Source organism: Solanum verrucosum, unplaced genomic scaffold (genome assembly GCF_900185275.1).
Source record: "Solanum verrucosum unplaced genomic scaffold, falcon-dt-bn FXZP01000088.1, whole genome shotgun sequence".
Taxonomy (NCBI): Eukaryota; Viridiplantae; Streptophyta; class Magnoliopsida; order Solanales; family Solanaceae; genus Solanum; species Solanum verrucosum.
Genome location: NW_026020077.1, coordinates 680418 through 699133, shown reverse-complemented (window position 1 = coordinate 699133; position 18716 = coordinate 680418). Strand labels below are relative to the sequence as shown.

The 18716-nt window shown below is 35.7% G+C and overlaps 4 protein-coding genes across 5 annotated transcripts in view; 3 read left to right on the top strand and 1 right to left on the bottom strand.

Annotated features, from left to right (window-relative positions):
- The first annotated feature begins 1200 nt into the window (after positions 1-1200).
- On the top strand, positions 1201-8517 carry LOC125824120 (phytochrome-associated serine/threonine-protein phosphatase 3-like). The gene is made up of 10 exons (XM_049503479.1): positions 1201-1584; positions 2730-2876; positions 2981-3048; positions 3548-3605; positions 4247-4357; positions 4439-4489; positions 5052-5195; positions 5268-5363; positions 5449-5520; positions 8051-8517. Exons 1-10 carry the CDS (start codon positions 1504-1506, stop codon positions 8132-8134), a joined length of 912 nt encoding a protein of 303 aa, XP_049359436.1. The 5' UTR covers positions 1201-1503; the 3' UTR covers positions 8135-8517.
- A 1934-nt stretch (positions 8518-10451) lies between these two features.
- The window catches only part of LOC125824126 (uncharacterized), a 34296-nt gene continuing 26031 nt past the window's right edge, over positions 10452-18716 (top strand). Inside the window, exons 1-6 of one of the 2 annotated variants that reach the window (XM_049503486.1) lie at positions 10452-10571; positions 11312-11650; positions 11743-11789; positions 12207-12269; positions 12716-12848; positions 12930-12965. In XM_049503486.1, coding sequence (XP_049359443.1) covers positions 10466-10571; positions 11312-11650; positions 11743-11789; positions 12207-12269; positions 12716-12848; positions 12930-12943 — 702 coding nt within the window. In that variant the 5' untranslated portion in view covers positions 10452-10465 and the 3' untranslated portion in view covers positions 12944-12965. Of the gene's footprint in view, positions 10572-11311; positions 11651-11742; positions 11790-12206; positions 12270-12715; positions 12849-12929; positions 13265-18716 lie in introns of those variants that run through there. The other variant, XM_049503487.1, reaches the window with a different exon arrangement.
- On the top strand, positions 14269-15158 carry LOC125824125 (NDR1/HIN1-like protein 6). The gene has a single exon (XM_049503485.1). The coding sequence runs from the start codon at positions 14325-14327 to the stop codon at positions 15099-15101; it is 777 nt and encodes a 258-aa protein (XP_049359442.1). The 5' UTR covers positions 14269-14324; the 3' UTR covers positions 15102-15158.
- LOC125824114 (uncharacterized) lies at positions 15415-18482 on the bottom strand. The gene is made up of 3 exons (XM_049503472.1): positions 17447-18482; positions 16446-16612; positions 15415-15884 (listed from the first exon to the last, which is right to left on the bottom strand). The coding sequence occupies exons 1-3, from the start codon at positions 18443-18445 to the stop codon at positions 15677-15679; spliced, it is 1374 nt and encodes a 457-aa protein (XP_049359429.1). The 5' UTR covers positions 18446-18482; the 3' UTR covers positions 15415-15676.

Genomic DNA, 18716 nt, shown 5'->3' with positions numbered 1-18716 from the left:
CCTTCTAAGAATTAAGAACCTTTTAGCTGGTAAGTTGACGTGTTTCTAACTATTATTATGATGCCTCCCTAATTCTTTCATATAGGCATGTGACTAATATGTTTTAGACTTTTCATTGTAGATGTTTTTTTATTTTATTTTATTATTATAAGCAACATTTGTGGCCACAACTTAATTTTATATCTAAAAATATGTTCTCACTATTTCACTTCTTTTTCAACAACTGCTAATGTTAAGAATTTGAAATTAATGGTAGAATATATAATACAAGTCTGCTTCTTTGATGCCCAATTATATAAAAGTTATTCAAATGTGTTACTTTTTCTTTTAAATAATAATTACTCTAATATTATTAATAACATAATTGCTTTTTTTTATTCGAGTATATTTCACAATGTATGTATAGATCGATCAATAGCTTAAAAATTGTAATTGAACTCCAAAATTGATGGTAACAGGTGAGCTTTTCGGCATGTAACCATATATACAACAACATCAACATATTCAGTGAAATCTCATTAAGTGAGATTTTAGAAGGGTATAGTGTACTCAGATCTTACCACTATCTCGAGAAGATAGAGATGTTGTTTTTGAAAGATGCCGGCTCAAGTGCATCAAATTCAAGTAAAAGAAAAAGAAAACGATGAAGATAGCATAGACGTTAATAAGAAAAACAGTGTAAAGCCTACAAGAAGGAAACAATAACAACAACAAAATAGTGGGATAGTTAAAACAACATGTGCCATATATACATATAGTTCTCCCCTCCACACACCCACACACCGTTAACACGATTTCTATTAAATAATTTATTACTAGACATCAATTTAAATATTTTATGTGGTACTTCCTACAATTGTGCAATATCAATCCGATCAACCTATTAGTAGAATTTTCTTCATACAAGTATCGTTCTCCTCACACTCATAGTACTCTTTTATTTTTTTAGTTAATTGTTTTAAGGCTCAATACATGATCAACATTTTAAATAATTAAATTAAGTTTCCTTTCAATTAAAAATCTCAGCTACTAATAGAATATCAATTAAATATATTTGAATCATATGTGATTACCTTAGTTATCTAATAAAAAATAAAATAAAAATATACACAATTTTCTCTAAAATTTGAATCATATATTTAATTAAAATATATTGACTAGCTTAAAAGATTGATTAGGCAAAAGTCTCGTAACTAAAGTGGTGCAGTTTCCAAATTGGGGTACGACTGAAAGGGCAAAAGAGTCCTATCATTTTTCGGGGTTCGTAAAATCTCCAGTTTGCCAGGGTTTCAAAATCCAGTGAATCTGAAGGCAGATTCACTTTACTCTTCATTTGTGTTCTTATAACAGAGCGGGAAGACAGAGAGCGAGCGAGATAGATTCAATTCACTGTTAACACTTTTGTTCAATCAGTCGACGCTGCAATTTGGGCAAATTATTGCATTCATAAACGAAGAAATTTGTTAATTTGCGACAAAGAAGGCGGCAGGGCATCAAAGGGCGATGGATTTGGATCAGTGGATTACGACGGTGAAAGAGGGGCAGCATTTGGCGGAGGACGAGCTTCAGCTCCTTTGTGAATATGTAATGTTTTTTTTCTACTTCTAAAACTTGTCGTTGGATTGGCTAGGGTTTGTTTGGCCAATAAGAATATTGAGTTAGTTGAATTCTTGTGATTTACTAAACCTGTTAATAGAAAAACCCTAAATTTTTTGTCGGGTTCTGTGTTGCGGATATTATTGATTTTGGGCTTTTTGTGTGGGAGAAGAGGAGTTTGATGGAAACCGTTAAGGGAGATCATAGAGGCATATGATTGTTTGCGAATTGATATTACTTTGGTTGCAGACTGGGTTTGTTACTTTTGCTTTTTGCTCATATCCAAGTTCCCTCAAGTGGGTTTCATGAATAGTTACGTTCACATTTTAAGGAATCCTGAAATGTTGCATGTGTGGTATTTAGGAAAAAAATGTTATTAGCGTCAACTGATAGAACGATGCTTTGTTGGAGAACACAGTTGTTTAGGTTTCCTTGTTAAAACTTTTAGAGTGGCTGAACTAGTTGAGTATTTCTCTTTTTCTTGTATATTGATAAATGCGAGTAGTCAATGATATGGCTAAAGTTTGTGGCTGCATGATGATGATGGAGGTCAGCAGTCGGTCCTAAGCCTGTGTGTGTGTCTGAGTGGGGTGGGGTGGGGGGAGGTCAGAGTAGATTTAGCTTTGTGTAGCCTGGGATATCTTCTTTATTGTTTCTATCTGGGTCATCAAAAACAAAATCTGATAAAGTCTTTGGAATTGTAATGTCTAGCCTTTTTTTGGCATATGTGGTGGGACTATTCTGTGTTGCTAGAATGTAATTTTTTTTTATAGGATATATTCTTATGTATAGTTCATTGCAGAAAGAGGATTTGTGAATTTTCTGCTTATATGGGCATTGTTCACAGGAAAATGTTCTGATTGCATTTGTGATTAATAACTCTAGGTATATTAGCTTGGTATCTTCGACCTGCCTAGTGCCTACTAATTGTAACTTGTTGTAATGATAGTTCTTAGCATTGATAAGTTGTACTGTACCATGGCAAATGGTTTTTCCAAAAAGGGTACTAAGCAGATGTGGTCCATCTTTTTAACATTTGTGAGAATCATGTTCAGGTTGAGCATCTGATGTCATTTTCCTTGAGAAACCTCTGACCCCTTTATTCACGTCTAAAACATGTTATTCTTATCCAGGTTAAGGAAATCCTGATAGAGGAGTCAAATGTGCAGCCCGTCAATAGTCCAGTTACTGTTTGTGGAGACATCCATGGCCAGTTTCATGATCTAATGAAACTTTTCCAGACTGGAGGTCATGTACCTGATACAAATTACATTTTCATGGTAAAATTACACTAGATGTGAATTGTTATGGATTACTTTTTCACGAACTTCAGTAACTGCTCTGTTTAAATCATCAGGCTTTAAGATTTTTTGTTTTTTGCCAGGGAGATTTTGTTGACCGTGGATACAATAGTCTAGAAGTTTTTACAATTTTGTTGCTCCTTAAAGCAAGGTATGTAATGGAACATTTGAATGCAATTTTATGTTACTTGTCTGTAGCTGGTTCATGTTTCTTTCTGCACTAATGAATAGGTTTTTGTTGACTGGTATTTCTTAGAAAAGCTAAATAAGAAAAGACATGCCTCTGTTACTGTCAGTTTGAAGCTGTCTTGAAAAAAATGCTTGCGACCCAGGAACCTTGTAGAATTCAATGTTTCTTTCACTAATTAAAAGAAGGACCGAATACCATTTGTCAGGTCCAAGAGAACTCTGATAGAAACTAGTTTGTTATTTCATGTTTTTACCCAAATATTCTGATAGTTCCCCTTCTTTACCTTTCCGCTCTGTATAAAGTTGTTGCCTCATGTTCGAGATTGATTCACATTCACATTATCCGTGCTGCGTTAGTTAATCAAATGCCCGCGTTGCTTACTCTCTGGAAGTTTCTTTGTTAAATGGTGAAATAACATTCACTCCTGACTATATCTTTCCCGCCTTTTATTTTCTATCAGATACCCAGCCAACATTACTCTTTTACGTGGAAATCACGAGAGCAGGCAACTAACACAGGTAATGGATACTATACCTTAAATTTATGATGCCTACATGTGAAGTTTAGGTAATAAATGCCTAGGTCTCATAGATGTAGTCGAGATTCTTTACCTCATACTTGCCTCCCCCTCTCTCAATTTTTTTCTTGAAGAGGCAATTGTTTTTGCTGTCATTGCAGTGCCTTAATTAACCATTTGATAGGTCCTAGGCTAAATCATGCTTCATGAGGGTTTTTTCTCTCATATAAATGGTGTCTGGAGAATGTGTTTCTTTTATTTTTTTTATTTGTGATTTTCTAATGATTACTTGTCTCCATATTATTAGCTGGTTGGTTGCTATTTTGAATCCTATCTTACAAGTTATAGTAAGGTTCTTGAGGATGGTTAGTTGCAAAGAGAAACACTGTTTCTTTCTGTTCTTTTAAAAAAAATAAAAATTCTCAACTCAGACTTCTGGCTATCTTTATGATAAGAGGACATACAAGTGGTTTATCAAGTTTGCACTGCTTAATGCTGCTGCCTATGGTTTGTTTACCTGGACCACTTCAAATTCGTGGAATCTTTTTTCCTCATAGTGAAGATACACACATGCTATAAGAAGGAAACATTATCTAGATGTGCTATGTTCTGATCAGCTTTACATTTTACGTGTTATAATAGGTCTATGGATTCTATGATGAGTGTCAAAGGAAGTATGGAAATGCAAATGCATGGCGGTACTGCACTGATGTTTTTGACTATCTTACTCTCTCGGCAATCATAGACGGAACAGTATGTTCTAGCACTCAGGATAAACATTACCACTTGCCATGTTTTCTAATCCTATTAATAAACACCTCTCTTCCCATACAGGTATTATGTGTCCACGGTGGACTTTCTCCTGATGTTAGAACTATTGATCAGGTATGTTGACTTGGACTTTGATGTTTTTGTGCTTCTGCTTCTTTTTTCGTAACTAGTTTCTAATTATCCAAGTGTCATGGATTCTATATGTCTTCACTGTACTAGAAAGAAATCAATCCTTTCTTACTCCAAATGGGCTCCAATATAATATGTATGTATATACATGAAGAAGAAGTGAAAATTTGCAAGTCGTTTATGTTATGTGTAATTGAATAAAATTATATAAAGAAATGGCGAAATGGTTTCCCTTTCAATTGATTTAGTCAACGACTGACCAGAATATTACTTTAATTAATAAATTACATGAACTTAGATCAATCAAAAAATGATATTGATTTAATATCTCACAACATGTTGTGTATCTGGAGATCATATAGGGTCCTTTTTCTCTTCTACGTGGTACTTGAGGATTCTCTGGAATTGATTGTGCCAATGTCAATGCTTTTAATAAAATTTGTTGCTAAGTTGATCTTTTTCTCCATTTAGCATAATCTTTCTTCTGTTCAAAATGTGGGCACATGCAAAGCTAATGTTTCTTCTTTCTTTGTAATTGATATGGCAGATCAGAGTCATTGACCGTAATTGTGAAATTCCCCATGAAGGGCCTTTCTGCGACCTTATGTGGAGTGACCCCGAAGATATTGAAACATGGGCAGTAAGTCCTCGAGGAGCAGGTTGGCTTTTTGGATCCAGGGTTACCTCTGAGGTATGTAAGCTTAAAATGTTAATTATAGTTGTGATTATTGTTTCAAATAAAGATTTTGTGCATGATTTGCAGTTCAATCACATTAATAAACTAGATCTAGTTTGCCGGGCTCACCAGCTTGTCCAGGAAGGTTTGAAGTACATGTTTCAAGATAAAGGACTGGTGACAGTAAGTAATCTATTCTTTATTGCGTCGGTCATCTGATGTGTAGCATATAATGAATCATGTCACTGTTGCCTTCTGTACAATGCAGGTGTGGTCTGCTCCCAACTATTGTTACCGATGTGGAAATGTTGCTTCAATATTGAGCTTCAATGAGAATATGGTAGTATTGCTATGATTTTCACGCATTATTGACCTTCTACTAGTTAGCCCATTGGAATTTCAGGATTACTTAGTGGTGCCCTTTGTGTTGCTTGATGCTCTGCTTATCATTGTGCGTTGAGAGTTGTATCCTTCTAATTTTATTTGTCTCATATGATTTGACCTATTCAAGTTGATGTTTGTTGTTATATATGCATACAGTAAGTCTGCAATTATATTGTGACCATAGGAGGATTTTTGGTCTTGGACATAATGCCTCATCCTGATATTAGGAGAAACTTACTACTCCCTACTGTTTTCAGAAGCAAAAAAGCTCTAAGGTATGTTGGGGCTCTAAGCACAAATAAAGCGCAGGCTTTAATGAAAAAAGACTCAAGGGGAGGAAAACATACAAATATATATGTTTAGTCCAAGACTAATAATTTATAAGCATGAATGACAAATATATGGACAAAGAAATTGAAAAATAATAACAATAATTAGAAATATCAATTGTTAAGTGTTGCGTCTTCATAAGAGGTTCATTGTCAAGAAAAAAGTATGCCTTAGAACCTTGATGATGACACTGAAACATACATTAAGTGAGGCAAAGCGCTAAACATGTTTTGATATTTGCTTCAGGACTTTAGTGTGCCTTTGACAACACTGCTGTCTCATTTTTAGTTTGATTTGGCAGTGTGAAAATGTAAACAAGACTTTTAACTCCTGTGGTTTTAAACTAAAGGTGTGCATGACTTACCATAAATATCCTCTGAATCTTGTAGTCTTAAATTGTGCATAACATACCAAAGATATTTGTTGAATCTTGTGGCCTTAAACATGTCATGCAATTCGGAGTGTAAGGGTGGAATTAAAAATGTACTAAATATAGAAAGACATTTTTGTTGAAACTGTCTAAAAAGAAATATAGGTCACAAATTGAAAAGGGAGTAATTAGAATGTCCCAAAGCCAAGCCAAGCCCATGAGTTGATCCTCTTTCCACTTTTTGGATTTTAGTACTTTAGAGTTCGACATTGCATATGAAATGCTGGAGAAGGTGATGTGACACAGTAATCGTTAACTGATTCATCAGAAAAAAATGATGATGGTTAGTTGTTTTTACTGGAGTTCCTGGTGAAAATGTTCTTCACTTCTGCTCTGATTGACCGTCGGATTTAAAAATGCTTCACCTTTTCTGCTCGTCTCTCTTTTACTTGCATTGGTGGTCCATTCCTTTCCTAATTCACACTTCTACTTTTTTCTTTTGTCAATTTCTTAGTGAGTAATGCCATCGTAATCTTTGTACTAAAGGATTCAATCTTATGATACATATATAAATCTTGCCTCACTGTATGAACTTATTTTTTTTCATTTTCCATGTTCAAAGGTAGAGCAGTGACAATGTCAACATCTTTAGCTTGAAGAGCTAGGATTTCTTCCTCTTCATCTACTGCTATGAATATGTTCACTCCCATTAACTCTTTTGAAATAGGATCACTAGGCATAGTGGAGACAAAAAACACTAGGTGATTCTTCCCATCTGTCCTAGCCTTGGTGGATGGAGTTACCTGGTACCTGGTACCTGTTGCTGGTGGCAGGTGACAGGTATCTTGTGGAATTAGTCGAGGTGCGCAAAAGCTGGCCCGGACACCATGGTCATTTTAAAAAAAAGATCACTAGGCATAAGCTTGTATTTGGTTTCATAGAAGGAAAGATTAGTGCTATCTTGATTACCCCTTAGAAGTAAGGTCTTTTACGAAGTTTTGCATTAGTTTTCTGTCTCCACATCTCATTTATTTGTTGGGAAAGCTTAATAGAATGACTAAGCTAAGACCTTAACATGAATAGGCATGTATAATCTCTTGGGGACTAACTACATTTGTGGATCTAAGCTCCTTCAAGTTTGTGCAATAGAGTTCTTTATTGAGAAAATTGGGCTAAAGTGTGAAGTCAGCAGGAGAAAAACCAAAAGATTGACTTTTGCACTCAAGAAAGACCACATAATATATTGGCGGGTTAGATAGCAAGAGCATCTAAATTAGTAATGGACAGGGTGGCTAAAATTGGTAGATCTCTTTTACCTGGGAGTCTATCTGGATACCTTGAAATGTTCTCATCCTTTTGTGATAACAGAATGAAGAGTAGAGCGAAAGAATAAGAAATAGAAGAGCAGATAAGATCAAGCAACTATGTTCTTCAAGTGTAGATGAGATGAAACTCATAGGACTTGAACCCATATACAAGAGTTTATGCCCACTTTTGATTCCCGAAGCATGTTTGTTGCACTAGGTATGGAAATGAAATTTCTAAGATGAAAGAACTGGAACTGCTTGTGGTATTGGAACAGCAAGCTAGGTGATAGGAAAAATGGATAAGAAATGAAGCATATTAGGCAATTGTGTTGTCGACTTGTCCTATGGTCGAAGTCTCGTACATTTTTGAATGTACTGTTACTCTTTATCGTATCCCCCTTTATTTGGTTATAATCTCGGCATTTTAGCTCTTTATTTCCTTGCCACTTTCTTTTCTGATTATTGTTTGGTTTTATCAGGAGAGAGAGGTAAAGTTCTTCTCTGAAACTGAGGAGAACAACCAGATGAGAGGGCCCAGGACAGGAGTGCCTTATTTCTTATGAGGAGAATGCTCGCCTTTTCTTCTGATATTATTTCTGCATTTCATCCGGCCACCCCCTTATTAATGGGAAAATCTAAGGGAGACTGTCTGTCCGGAGGGGACTGAATATGTCATTCAACAAGACGGTGGTATATGCCTTAGCTTGTCTGGGTGAGACCCCACTGGCTCCGAATAGTTTGTGCTATGTATTTACAATGGCCTCGAATGCTGCTCCCCATCTGTTCCGTAATTATTTTTGAATGTGTCATATTGGTGATATTGTACCTTGACCAGATTACAGTCTTTAGATTACTCGCTTGCATTTTTGCTAGATGTACATTTTATTTTCGCTTTGAACTTGAAAATTATTGTTCATTTTACAACTCGAAATCGGATAAAAGCTTGGAATATTATGGGTCTAATCAGCAGTGTGATGTTTCGTATCACTTAGAAATATGGGAAGTTGCAGCTACTAAGTATGTTTCTCTTGAATCTAGTGATTACAGATATTTACGTCTGAAAAGTAACTTTATCCTTTACGTAAATGTGTCATATTATTGGTGATATTGAAGGATGCTTGTTATGTTCTTTGACAACGTAATTAACTGTATTTTTCATTTTGAGATTCAGAAATGGTTAATTGATGTTTAAGAGCCGACAAACTGCCCTATGTTTCTATCATTTTTCTTGTTTTAGATAATCATAAGTCTCTTGGTGGTAATTTTATTTATTTCAAACCAAACTAAGTCAAAGAATATGTGAGGTTATTTTTATGTCCCTTGGTGATTAGTTCTTTAAGTGGTCCTTTGACTTTTGGTATAAAGATGCGTGGAATTGGTAACACATGAATTAATAATGCAGAAACTAGTAATATAGAAATTAACTTTTATTAAGTATTTGGTTCATTGCTTCTCACTTAATTTTGTGTTTAGTTTAAGACTCACAAAAAAATTCTTTCATATTATACCCTTGATTTATTATGAGATTTTTTATTTCATTTAGCTAGTTAAGTTAAATATTAAAATATAAAAAGAAAATATTATTATTAATTTTGAGGTGTGATGTGGCGGTACGAAGATCCTTGATAGAACGTTCATTTTTAGCACAATGATCAAAATCCCAAACAGACTTATTATAAAGATAGGGACCATTTTGAAAAACTAAGTTGAGTGCGAGCCCAAATTTGAAATCACGCCGAATCCTCTTCCGCCACTTTCCGTCTCTCCTTCCGGCCAACTCCCTGTCGGCTTTGAACTCGTCGAAATCTCTCTTTCTCTTCACAAAATTAATTTTGAGATGTAAGTTCGTTCTTCTTACTCTTTTATCCCGATCCATCTCTCTACAAGTGCACTATCTGTTACTCGAATTATATGCCGTGATTTTGATGCATTTTTGAATGCTCTGTATGTTGGTATATTTACATGCCCAATCACTTTCTTTATTGTCTTTATTTTGTGGAAATTGTACCGATTTGCCTTTATTATTCATCAATTTCTGAAAATTTTGAGCAAAAAGCCATAAAAGATTATTATTTATTATACTGGGATTTGTTACTCAATGAACTTCAATTCATTTTACAGATCCTTCTAAGTTCCTCAGCGACTGATTTCGATTTTGTAAAGTGTCATGTAAGAATTGTTCCAAATTTCTTATCACTCTTGCCTCTTTTTACATGAACTATTGAGAGTGTAGTATTAGACTACTCACTTGACAGCATTTATCTGTAAATAAAATATTATTATATCAACCAAGGTCCAAGAGTAAGAATTTCAGAGTATGGAATTTACCGAGTACAAATGTGTGTTGTTTCTTCATACAAATGAAAAGGGCCGTAACTCTGAATGGATTAACAATGATTTATATCGTCATCTTTTATATTTATTTTAATTGCTACAAATAGCTTAAATGTATCATCTTCTTTTTAAGCAGTTAAGGATGTTTATTTCATCTTTTATCCCATTAATAAAAGAGATGTACAATAATGTAGTCCAGCAAGATGTCCTTGACTGCATCATTATAAAAAAGAGAGAGTATAATCTCCTCTTGTTACTCCATAGCAATTCCACCCACTTAATCAGTATGAACCAAATAATCCTCGGGAGCGATTGTGCCAAGAAAACTGATGAAAGTACTTTATGCTTAATCTACTACCAAGAACAAAGAAAGATAATTTACTAGCTAACAACTCTAGAGTAGGGTTAATTAGATCATTCTCTTTGCAGACTGTCTCGGTTTAAACATGTTTTCTGATTATAATAATTACTCATACAACATAAATGTATGCATGCTGTCTAGTAAAAGTAATTATTAACTTGATGAGAGAAAAATGCTTTCAGTAAATTTATATATCTCCATGCCAAGACGAAGAGGAAGACCTCGCAAAACAACTGAAATTGTTAAGGATGCTAATGAAGAACAACATCAAGTGGAAATGGAAGATGATATATTCAAGCAAGAAGGTATCTTTTAAATGTGCAAATGTTTGTTCGTCTTAACATTTGAAAGAAAAAGTGAGTTGTTTATTTTTGAAAAACAAAATATAGTAAGAGGAAAACCACAAGGACAACGGTTGCATATATAGATTGGGTGCAGAAATCTTGAAGTAGGAAATTTTGATTTGCTTGGTTGCACTTCATATGCATGAAGCTATATTCTCTTATCCATTCTCGTTTAGTTTTTATGTGTTGATGTATGATATAAGTTCTCTGTGTGACCTATTTGTTCTGATATATTCCTGCAAGCTGAACAAAGAAGTAAAATTATCAATTTGCTAGGTCTATTACCTTCCATTGATGCGATACTTTTTGAAATTTAAGAGAAGGTTATGAAGATTGAAGATGCTTTTCACTAGGAAAGTTAAATGTAGAAGGAAATATTTCTAGTATGTGTTTGAGTAGGAATTTTTGAAGTAAGAAGAAATTGGATGATATTAATAGCATCACCCTTCCAAATATTTCAACTATTCAGCACTTAATTTACACTTTTAAAACTTAGTTCCTCCAACTAATCACTTGGACAGTCAAATGATATTCGAAAGCATGTAAATATGAAGTTCTTAAACATGGTTTCCCCATCTATTCTAATTTTTTGCTGTTATCTGTTTGTTCCTGATGAATTTTGATTCTCACATTACCATCATGATTGAATCTCACTGACTATGTCCTTTACCTTATTGTACTGGATCACTATCTCTTTTCAGCTGAACGTCAAAGTGCTGCTATCAGGGCTATTCGTGATGTGGAGATTGAACACTTAAAAGATATGTTGCGATTGCTGAGATCAAATTTTAGTAATGAACAGCAGCAAGTTCCAGTAATGCAATTTTTTGAGGAAAAGTTTCCACACCTGGCTATTGTAAGAAATGAGAAAAATGGCCAGTATGAAGTGCAAAGGAAAGACAATGCTGTTAATTTAAGCATCGACCAATTTGATGGAAGGAATTTACATGCTTCTCTTCTTCATAACCTGTCCATGGTGTACCCCGATTGCTCCAGTGCCATGCCATCACTTGGTGGATTTGAATTCTCAAATAAATCTGGTATCTTTGAATCTCTTTTTACCCATCCTTTTATGAAAATGCTAGACACTCAAGTTTATTTCTGCTAACTCAGTTTAACAACATTTTGGCAGTTAAAACAACATGCTATGGTGTCGAAAACCTCCAGATCAAGGGATTTGTATGTTCCATTGCACTTCATTTTACTATTTCCTGCAGTTTATGTCATTCAATACCACATTTCAAGTAACTTAGGTTGCATGATGATCCCTTTTTGGCTGTATGGTTAAATTCTTGCATTTAAGATTTGGAAGTAAGAAGCATTTAGTTGGTACTTCTGAAAGCCTCTTTTACAACTAATCTTTTTGTGCTTCAGACTCTTTTTTCCTTCTTTTTTTTGTGGGGATGTGGGGTGGACTCATTTATGTCTTTGCACTGGCTCATCACGTAGCTCTAGAGGTGTCTGGTTGTTGACATTTCTTCATGCTTCTTTTGATTGAGCAATTGATGTGCCCTTGGCCCTTGCGATGATAACAATACTTGCTTAATCATTTTTGTTCCTTATTTTGCTTTTTTTTTTTTTTTTTTTTTTCTGAAGGTCTTGGAAGAGCCATCTGACTCCCAAATGCTTGATCTGCCAGATACTCTTCAGACACCTGGTGTACGTAGCTATAATATAATTTCTTTGCGGTTTGTTGTTATTACTTGTTTGCAATATCTTTTTCTCTACTTAACAATTGATTTTATTCATTTTATTCCTTTAAAGCATCTAAACAGCGGGATGATGGGTTGGGAAATATTTCATTTGACACATAGACCCTGCAGTATGAAGCACTGTTTTTCCTTATTTATTTCTCTATCTGGATGACTGCACCTCTTGGTACTCTCTTACGATATACAACATTGTTTAGTTGATTAACGCTTTAGGATCAATGCTATGTTAATAGTGGCATTACTGTACGTACGCCTGTGATGGTTCAATGAAGCGACTTTTAGATGAAACTAATTTTGTTCCGAAGTAGCTTCAGCACCAGTTTCTTGTTGATGTCTCTACGAGTATTTTGTGCTAGAGACAATATTCATAGAGTAATATATTTTTGGCTACAGGCATATAATAACAGATTATCTGTTGGGATGACTCCCAAAACTTTAAGGCTGCCTAAACCTGGGGAAATGCTTCTATCTGTCCACGGCTCTCCTCTCGGTGTTTACAAGGAAGACAATATGGAAGCAATACATGGTATGGACCTATATGATAGATGACTTTGGTCGTTAGGAAGTTCATTGGGAAGTACTAATAGTGTGTTACTTTTTTCTGCAGAGTCTGGAGAGTGAAGATGGATGAATTGACTCAAAAGTAATTTGTTAGCGGAGGGGTAGAAGATGCATTTCATCTGATGTAATAATGTTTGAAACTCGTCATCAAGACTAACCCGTACTCTAATTATGTTGAGAGTTCATAGAGCCCTTTGTCTGCCTCCTTTTGGCTTGTTCCAGCCTTTTTCTTTATTTCCTTCCCTCTTATCTTTGTTATGCTACGGGTGGGGGGCTTCTGACTATTTTCTGTAGGTTATGAAGCTGGAAAAGTGATTCTCTTTGTAAATAATTTGTAAGAGTGACAAGGTTTTTGGTGATTAGAGATGGTCAAGTTCTTAACTTCTGTGTTAAGTGTTGGACCTAGTTTACTGCATAGTTTTAACTGTCTGCTTTTTAATCTTTCTTGCAAACCAGTCTTCCTTGGGATGAATTATCAATGATATAGAATCGTACAAGTTGCAAATGCGCTTGATTTAAGCAAGAACACGAATTTAACTAGCAGGAACCTAAACAAAAAGTTCAGTCAACAAAAGCAATGTCAACTTTGCCAGTCAATGTAGATAATTTCTACAACAATTGGGGTTTGCGTACACTCTATCCTCTTTAGTGTGGAATTTCATAGGGTAGGGTATGTTGTTGTAATTAACTACTTTCAAGCTAAAGATCTCAAAGCTAATCAGTACCTTTAAATTTCTCAACTGATGCTAACCATGTCTTCCTAGTTTTGTTAAGGGCATTGTAAATTTGGATAGAATGAATCTGCCCACCTTCAGATAAAAAAGAACAAAGGATGCCAACCTTATTTTTGAACCTCCGTAGATTCGTAGCCAGTGACTTCCACTGGCCTTTGTATAGGCTTATTTTTTGCTAAGTGCTCCTTAAGCACCAAAGGTACAAGTTTGGTATGCCAAACTTCAAAGTGTGTATCCTTATCTCATCAATGAAAGGCCAGCTTTTGTTATTAAAAAAAAAAAAAAGTACCTTTAAACCTTCTTTTTTTCTCTCTGTAAATTGATGGAGGTAAATATGTAAGAATATTACCACCTTCAAATAGACACTTGTAGGTCAACTAAAAGAGTAAAGTTATAGTATTGTTTATGGTTGATTTGCTACGAGTCATTAAGCAGTGAGAACAGAAAATAGTCAAAGCTCTTCATATAGCTGACCTACTTTCCTTCTCCTCTCAACATTTTTCTTGTTATTAGGTGAAATAGGCCAAAAAGTTTCCTACCTCCATCTTCTCTAGGGATATTTAATTAACTAAACTTCATATATAAAACAACATATAAGTATTTTAACTTATAAATAGTAGTATACTGCACATTACGTGAGAGAGGTTCATTTGTAAGTTGTTGATCAAAAGCAATAGCGTTCTGTGTTAAGTAACAATTGACAACAAATGACAGAAAATCAAAGAATTCATCCAGTTGTGGACATGGAAGCACCACCACCAACAAGAACAACACGTCCTTCAGTGCCTGGAGGCTCGTTAAAATCAGAAAAAGGTGATCCAGCGCGGCTTCAGCAGCCAACAGTGAAGCAGCCATTCAGACGTACCGTACCTGTAATGTATTCAAGACCACCCACTAAGAAGAGAAGTTGCATTTGCAAATGCATTTGCTGGACAATTAGCCTCATCATACTCCTACTCATCATTATTGCAGCAATTGCTGGCATTCTTTACCTTGTTTTCAAACCAAAAATCCCTCAGTACTCTGTAGACAACCTCAGAATATCAGACTTGAGGCTAAATTTCGACATGAGCCTCTATGCAAAATTTAATGTCAGAATCACTGCTGTGAACCCAAACAAGAAGATTGGTATCTACTATGAGAAAGGAAGTCATTTGAGTGTGTGGTACAAGAACACACAGCTCTGTAAAGGGTCTCTTCCCAAGTTCTACCAAGGTCATCAGAACAGAACAGTACTCGATGTGGCCTTAACTGGGCAATCACAATATGGTAATACATTGATGTCTGCAATTCAAGAGGCAGCACAAACTGGAAGAATCCCATTAGATCTTAAGATTCAAGTCCCAGTTAGCGTTAAACTTGGGAAGCTCAAGTTGAGAAAGGTGAAAATATTGGGAGATTGCTTGCTGATTGTCGATAGCCTCTCTACTAATAGTTTGGTCCGAATTAAGTCCAGTACTTGCAAGTTTGGATTGAAGCTCTAAAAGCTTCTGCTTTGTATTCAACATGTTTGTTAGTATTTAATTTAGACTTCTAGTTCAGTTGTGTATTTTATTTTATTTTTGGGATCTCTACTCTTGTTAGGAGATTTCTATTACATTCATCTTCATTATTCATGTTCATAAGCCAACCATTGGCTGTTGGTTACAACTTGGTTATGCAGCTTTAATATAAAGTTATTTATTGCAGAAAAAAATATAGCGCATGGCTTTTGTTCTTCCAAAGTAGATTATGTGTTGCTACTTGCTCCTACTTGACACTTGTATCAAGAAAGAACTAACTGCAGATGGCAGAAGATTAAGATAACTGAGGCCCCTTAGTTTATTACCAAAGAAGCATCATACAAGCTAACATGCAAAATGCCCATTAGAACATTGTGCTAGTCTGATATATACATGTGTAATAGCCAAGCAAGTTTCACAATTTCTTAGTTCAAATGACGCGTCACACTTGTGTATCTCAACATCTCTTTTCGCAGAAAAGTTTTCAGTTCCATTAAGCCAATGTAACCTCAGGATTAGGATCAACATCTGTTTTCAAATGCCATTTGCCAAGGGGATTAATCACCGACCAAGGCTCGTGGTCTATGCTCTATGGTAAACAGGGACATTCCTGTCTGTGAAACAGCTCTGGCAAATGCCATGTTTGCAGTTATAGTAGGAGCATGCCAATAATCACCAGTCCCAAAAGCTACCTTGTTTTTTAAAGCCAATTTTCTGGTTGTTGGAAGGCTCATTAGCCGTTCTGACGGGCAATCAGGCACAACCCTGTTTGAGTTAATCAGATGATCAGCATATGGAGTTTAAGTAACCAGTAAAACTATAAAATTAAATCTAAGAACAAAAGAAACATGGAGATGGAAAAATTCCCAGTGTGACTCTTAACAGGTCTGAGGCAAGTGTTACTAGCTTACTACAATGTACCATCACGAGATTCAGGTTATTTTACTATTTGGCATCAGATTTCAAAGAACTAAGCCGTTGTAACAGACTGACCAAAGGACCATGCCAGCAAATCTACAACAACTACTGAATAAGAATAATGTTTAAGAAGCAGCAGAGTTGCTAACAAAAGTTTACTGGGACCTAAAATTTGGAAGTCATACAGCAAGACAAACAAAACTCCTTCAAATTTATCTTGTAGGTTATTTAGAAGTCAGATTAGAGGATGGCAAACCATTCATATTTTTCTTCCTGTTTCTTTTCTGGAGGGAAGAATGCGGAGGGACTGGCAGAGCATGTACTGTTGAATGTAACGATTGTTGCAATAAAGTTGTAGGAAAATAAAACTTGATGTAAGAAACATATTGAAATTTATCAAATTTTCACCTAAGATGATTCAGAAAGTGCTCTGCTCTAGACTTCTCATTAGGCCCACCACACATTGAAACAAGCTCCTGAAATTCTGAACAAACACTTTCACAAACTATGCCTCGCTTTTGCAATATAGAAGGCATCAGCTCCATGTGGATTGGCTTCTTAATTTCAGAATTCACCTGGTGGAAGCCAAGTCAACAATAAACCAAAGAATGTTACTACAATGTTCGCCAAATGCAAAAGTACAGTGGTTAAGCTAATAGTATATGAGTCTTCGCTGTTCATATATAAAGTGATTTCTTTAGGACTGAAAACAAAAGGACCACAGATATAAGCAGTTGATCATTTCCAACTCACTACGAATTTTAGTGCTTTGAGTCACACTATTGACTTCGCAGAACAAGGAACACCAAAACTAGCAATTTGTAATGCTTATGTATTTCAGGTAAAATTATTGCATGGACCATCAATTGAAGCAGAAGCATAGCATAACAATAACCAGTTCACACACTCGGTGCTCTGCCAATCCAATAGAGAGGTTTTGTGAAACCACAAACAATAAGATGATGGAACGGGAACCTTGGTGTAACTGGTAAACGTGCTGCCATGTGAGCAGGAGTCACATGTTCAAGTTGTGGAAACAGTCTCTTGCAGAAATGCGGGTACAGCTGCATACAATAAACCATTTGTCTGGCCCTTTCCTGGACCCCATGCATAGCTGGATCTTAGTACACCAAGCTGCCTTTCTTTTTTACAAACAATAAGATGATGTGGCATGAGACTGCAATTTGTTATTAGTCGCTGTAGAGGCAACTGATGTACATATTCTCATAACAAAATTGTTTAAATCAACCAGCGTCATGTAAGTAATCTCTGGCTTTAAAGCCAGTAGATCTCTCATACGAGTCTCTGAGGTATGTTAGCTCTATAAAGCAAATGAAAGAGAAACATTAAAGAAACTCTCCAAATTTAACATGGAAGGATTCCAGAAATTTTAAGATAAGAGGTTTCACCTGTCCAATCATGAACTCATAATTGACCTTGAACCGGCTTCTCAGCTCACTCTCTGGAGTAGCCAGAATTCGATCAATACCACCATTACTAATCCCGGACACTATAGCAACTAGTGCTGTTGTATCAAAATTGACCAATTCAGCTTCTTCAACATCTAATCCGGACCAACTCCTCAATGCTGAGACAAGAGCACAGAAAGAATCACCCAAATTTACATCTTTACTAGCATCATCACTATGCAGCTTCCCTAAACTCCCAGAAAGGTCTGTTAATGTTTCTCCATCTTTACCCTGCAATTTAACATCTCTACTAGACGAAAAAGAACCAACCTTTATTTCCAAAATACACGCCCTTTCAAAAGACCTCCCTAGTACACTTACCCAATCCTCATCCTCTAATTCATCATAAAACTCACAATCAAAATCACAAAACCCAAACCCCAGATCAGTAGCTCCAAATTCCCCTCGAAGCTTCTCAAGAATGCAACTTTGAAGTCCATTTGAGAAGAAAAGGATAATAGAACTAGGCCTCACCGTAACAGATGACTCTGAGGCAGCAAACATGAGTTCTACGATTTTGCTTCTTAAACCCTTGCAATTCCTAATTTCCCCTAAATCTTCCCAACAAATGTACCTGGGGTTTCTATCTGATACAATAAACCAAACTGGGTTTCCATTAAAAGAGCAAATTACGTCGATATAAACGCTCAGTTTCGACGATAACGAAATGGGTTTACAGACCCGTGAAACTGCTGTTACTAGTGGGTGTTGAAGAATGTGAACAACTGCTTCAAGATACCCAATGTTGGTGCTGAGTTTGACAGATGAGTCGTTCTTGGATATGGAAACGCGGTTGAGGAAAGATAGCTCAGAATTGATTAGCCTGAAAAGGGTAGTCTTCCATGAGGATTGTTGAGTAGTTGTAAAGGTTTCAATTCGATTTTTGAGGACTTTACATCTCCTCTTGCCCTCTTCCACTGCTCCTTCGTCCCTTTCCATTGTGTTCAGCCTTCTCTTCCTCCGCCGTGAATCGCCACAAGATTGTTGTTAATCGTCATTTGTACTTGGTTTAATTTGATTTAAATAAACAAAATTGTTATAAAATAAAGATAAAATTAAAATCAAATAGGAAGAGAAAGAGAAAAAGATAAAATAGTGATAAGGCTAGTAATTTTCTTGATTGTCTTTCATTTACATTTGTAGTGTCTTTTATAGATACAAAACATATTACTTGGGCAAAATAGTTTGCTATAGCAGAGTGGCCCCACAT